At 60.1% G+C, this 4,470-nt stretch overlaps 1 protein-coding gene across 1 annotated transcript in view; it reads right to left on the bottom strand.

Annotated features, from left to right (window-relative positions):
- Nucleotides 1–518: 518 nt before the first annotated feature.
- LOC105294566 (E3 ubiquitin-protein ligase RNF216-like) overlaps nt 519–4,470 on the bottom strand; it is a 19,102-nt gene continuing 15,150 nt past the window's right edge. Inside the window, exons 2-3 of the mRNA XM_011363830.2 lie at nt 3,852–3,921; nt 519–3,498 (exon numbers count right to left, since the gene is read on the bottom strand). Coding sequence (XP_011362132.2) covers nt 3,179–3,498; nt 3,852–3,921 — 390 coding nt within the window. The 3' untranslated portion in view covers nt 519–3,178. The remainder of the gene's footprint in view (nt 3,499–3,851; nt 3,922–4,470) is intronic.

Here is a 4,470-nt window from a genome sequence, read left to right on the forward strand (position 1 = left end):
GGGTCCACCGGCGCGCAGGTGCCTTCCAGGCCGTGGGGCAGATTCCTGCAGGTGCACGTCTGGCACCCAGCAGGAGGTGCTCCCGGGAGGAGGCCCTGAAGGGCCAGGACCCATCTGTAACTGCCCTTCGGGGAGCCCAGCTCCTGCAGATCGCTCTCCAGGGCGAGTCTGCTGCAGGGGCCTGGAAGTGGGGCTAAATGCAATTTCTCGAAGGTGACGCTGTGCCAAAAAACAAAAAAACAAGCCCTTTGTGCCTAACCGGGGCCTCGGTTGGCACGCAAGCAAGGTGACCGCATCATGGCCACCCATTTTTTCTCCCGGGCAGGGGAGAGGCAGGAAAACCTCCCTTCCCCGCACAGGGCTGCTGCGTTGGGACCAGATCCTGCTGTGACTTCTCTGGTGCATGGGGTTCAGACCTAAGCACCCCAGGAATTTGCCAGGCTGTCTCTGCAGCTCCCGTGATTTTGCGGGTATGGCGGGCCAATCTGACTGCCATGCGGAGAAACGAAACCAGAGGGGACAGGACACACAAACGTTTATTTACAAAAAGTCCAAGGTACATGATACAGCCTTTTTACACACAGTAGTTGAAACAATTATTTTATGTATTTTTACTACCAGAAGGTAAAGAACAAATTTAATAATTTTTGCTATTTTTATACAAAGTGACAGGTCATGCACTTTTTAAGTTTTAAAATCTTTTGCTAAGTGCAAATACTAGATTCCTTTTTCCAGTTTTAAGGCAAGTGGAATGGGACTGTCACTGGGCCGTCTTGCTCCGGGGAGGAAGCACAGAGGCCCAGAAGGGAAGGTGCCAGGCCACCTCTGTCTCCGGGACTCCTGCTTTGTCCCTCAGACTCTGATCTCTCTGGGTTTCCTGTTATTTGCATCTTGCAGTCACTTGTTGGCTTGTCAGATGACTGTGGCCCCATCTCGCCACCAAACCCCATCACTAGTGCTGAATGGTTGAGGTGCCAGGTGTGCAGGTCCTGCCTCTGGGACACTAAGGTGTCTAGAGGATCATGTAGGGACACAACTGATGGCAGTGAACTTCTCCAAAGCAGCGACTGAGCCATACCGCGAGCCCTGACCCGCACAGGGACGTCAGGAATCAGGTGCCACGGTTCAGAAAGGCAGGGGTGGCTCTCAAGCAGTGTGTGGGCCTAGAAACAGTCAGAACTCTGCTCAAAGGTGAAGTCCTCCATTTGGTCTCAGGGGGAACCATTGTTCTGGCCCCCTCCCTCCTGTGCCAAGGACACCCTTGCACGCCAAGTCCCTCGCTATGGCAAGGATGGTGCAAGCCATCGTTCAGGGTCTGTCCGCGCAGCTGTCCCGGGCCCTGGAGGCACAGGCCCGGGGCTGTGGGGCAGAGGGGAACAAATTGGCTCAGGCAGCCTAGGAGGTTCAGGGTGTGGCCTGGGGGCCAGGACAAGCGCTGTCACCAGTGGGCCAGGACAGTGCCTGAGGTCACTCTCCCCATCTGGTGGGATGTCTGCTGGCGCTCACTGATCTGAGACCTTCCCCTGGGGGAAGCATGGGTGACATGCTTTGAAGGTACCGGTCACTGCGCCCGCAGCGTGCCCCATCAGGGCTCTCCCAAGGCACTGCCATTCAGGCTGGCAGTGAGGTGCAGACAGCCCCCCAGGGAGAGGTCCCGGCAGTGGAGACCTGGCACAGGCCTGTCCTCACCGGCCCCACCCTGCGCCCCGACGACCGCCTACTGCAAAGCCCTCACCCGGAGGAAAAGCAGCAAGAAAGGGCACCTTTGCAGATTTACCCCATTTTATTCCTTGAAATACAACCAAGAAGCCAACGGCAGCGGGGACGGCACCTAGCAACGCTCGGTCCCAACAGCGGGGAGCAGGTCTGGGTGGTGCAGAGGGTGGGACGGTGTCTGCGACTGGCCAGAAGCTCATCCTCCTCTGGTGTGTGGGCGCACTACGTGCTTGTGGGAACCCCACCGCCGCCAGAGGCACGGCAACATGGACGCACTTACATGGGGAGCCAGACAGGCTTGGCCTCAGCCGAGGCCTTAGCTCTGCACAGCCTGGCGTGTGACGTACCGCACAGTGGGTGGCTCAAACCCTGGGCGGGGGCTGGACAGGAAAAGGGAGCGGGAACACAGAAGGGACCCCGTGCAGACTTGCCCACCCTCAGGGGAGCAGCTGCTGGGCCGCAGAGCAACGACCGGCCGGGTAGATCTCGGGTGGGCACAACCTGGGTCACCTGGCCCCTGGGGACACCCATTGCCCCAAACCTAGGGGAGCTGTTCACTGCCTGGTTGGTAGCAGAGAAGGCTCTCCAGTAGCTGGGCTGCCCGGGAGAGCCACCAGGCCCGTTACTGCTGCCTCAAAGAGATCTCCTTTGGCTGAAGCTTCAGGACCACGCAGATCGCACAGGCGGCCTGACCTGGGAGAACGAGTTTCTCTGACCTTCCATGAGGGAGAATCTGGTGGGCCACGGAAAACTAGGTAAGGTCAAAGTGAGTAAACAGCAAACGTTTCCTTAAACTACAAAACAGAACCTACAGCACGAGATGGTCTCTCTGTGGTCTCATCTGAGTGGACCAAAGGGGAGAGAGACCCCTCAACGGTCACCGGGGTTCCAGACGTAGGGGACACGGTCTGCAGCTTCCCCACCCTGAGTGGTGCTCCCGGGCCTGTGGACACCGCTCTGCCACCTCACTCGGGTCAGCAGCTCGAGGCAGCAGGAGACCCGGCCTTCGGTACACGGCTCCCACCGCTCCGCCCCCCCGACGGCTCCACTCGTCACTTGGGCTTTGCTGGGGACCAGCGGCGCTGCACAGGAAGGCCTACGTGGTTTGAACTGAGAGAATTCTGTCTGCTGGAGAGGGGTGGGAGGCAAACATTCCCCTCGTCTCCTGCAGGAACACGGGTGACAGAACAGAGATGGGCTGCCTCGTGGCCAGGGCCACTGGAATGGCAGCTGGGGTGGCAGAACTCGTTAGGAAGTGGGTGCTGCGCCCCCTCTGGCCCAGCTAGCCTGCCGGTGACTCTAAGGGGCAGAGGCGCTTCCCAGGGAGAAGTGGGAAGAGCAGCCTGTCCTTTCAGGAGCCGAGCCCGGCACCCCTCCTAGGAAGGCACGGCAGACCCGCTGGCTGGGGGCAGAGGACCCAGCCGCCCCGCTGCGGGGCTCCAGGAGGGGCAGGGCCCAGGCATCAGAAGCGATGCCGTGGCTGGGGGCCAAAGTGCATGGGCAGGTTGTGCTCCAGGGGCAGGTGGACAGGGGCGAAGTCGTAGTTGACCCGCACGTTGGGAAGAGGTGGCACGTAGGGTGCGGGGATGGGGCCCATGTTCAGGGGGAAGTTGTTGAACACGGGCCGGACGGGCGGCAGGGGGAAGGGTGGGTGCACGAAGGCGTAGGGGGGCATCTGCGGCTGGTGCAGGTTCTGCGGGACGGGCCTCGGCAGGGCTTCCACTCTCTGCACTTTCTCCGGGGGCTTCTCCAAGGGGGGCCCGATGCGTTTAAAGGTGTTTTCTGGAAAGGACACGGGGGTTAGTAAAGAAAACAGTTAAAGCCAACTGTGCCTGGATCCGGCTCGGGGCCAGGAGCTGTGGCCTTCAGCGTCATTCTTACCTGTGCACACAGGAGGGCTTCCTAAGCTCAAACCCACCCACAGGCCCTCCTGGCCGTCCAGGATGCTGAGATTGGGTCTAAGCTTTCTCAGCCTCGCCCGCAGGAGCAGGACATGCGGCTGGAGCGTATCTATAGCCACATGAGGGACAGTACTTCCCGGGTGGTCCCTGGCGGGGTGGAGCACCGGGATCCCTAGGGATGGCCAGCAGTGGGGCGCGTGCTGGGTGCAGGGCCTGTGCCGGGGGAGGACTTGCCTCCATTCTTTCTTTTCTGTTCTTCTTCGGCCTCCTTCTGGATTTCTTCAATTAGCTTCTCATCATCTTCCTAGAAAAAAAGCAACAAGATAAGCTGGCTCTCAACCAGCTGCACACAGTGCTGAGGCCGCACTGGGACTTGGCGGGGGTGGGGTGCTGGCTCACTGCTGACCAGCAGGGGGTTAGGCCAGAGACCTGCTGCTGACCAGCAGGGTCCTGGGCCTTCATGCCTCTCACCCCCAGTTCCCTCGGGATCATCTTCCTCCTCACTGGGTGGGGTTCCTGGGAGGAAGCCATCTGAAAGGCTGGGACCAAGGAGTGGGCTCTGTGTGTGGCAGGTGGCTTTCTGGGGGTTGGGCCGACAGCCCAAGGGGTCAGACCCGAGCCTACAGACTCTGAGCCCAACAGAGTCTCCCAAGTCCCTGAACTGGGCTGGAGAGTGTCTCCTCGGGCCTGCTAAGCCGTGAAGCTGGCCTAGGTCAGGTCTTGGGTATAGGAGGAAGGACACAGCACTTTAAGACCCCCCCGCCCCGAGACCTTGCCACCCCTCCTTCCCAAACTCAACACTTCAAACGTGTTATTCCAGCCTGGGACAGGAGCCAAAGAGGCGCCCTGGGCA

The sequence above is a fragment of the Pteropus vampyrus genome, unplaced genomic scaffold, assembly GCF_000151845.1.
Source record: "Pteropus vampyrus isolate Shadow unplaced genomic scaffold, Pvam_2.0 Scaffold90, whole genome shotgun sequence".
In the NCBI taxonomy this organism is placed as follows: Eukaryota; Metazoa; Chordata; class Mammalia; order Chiroptera; family Pteropodidae; genus Pteropus; species Pteropus vampyrus.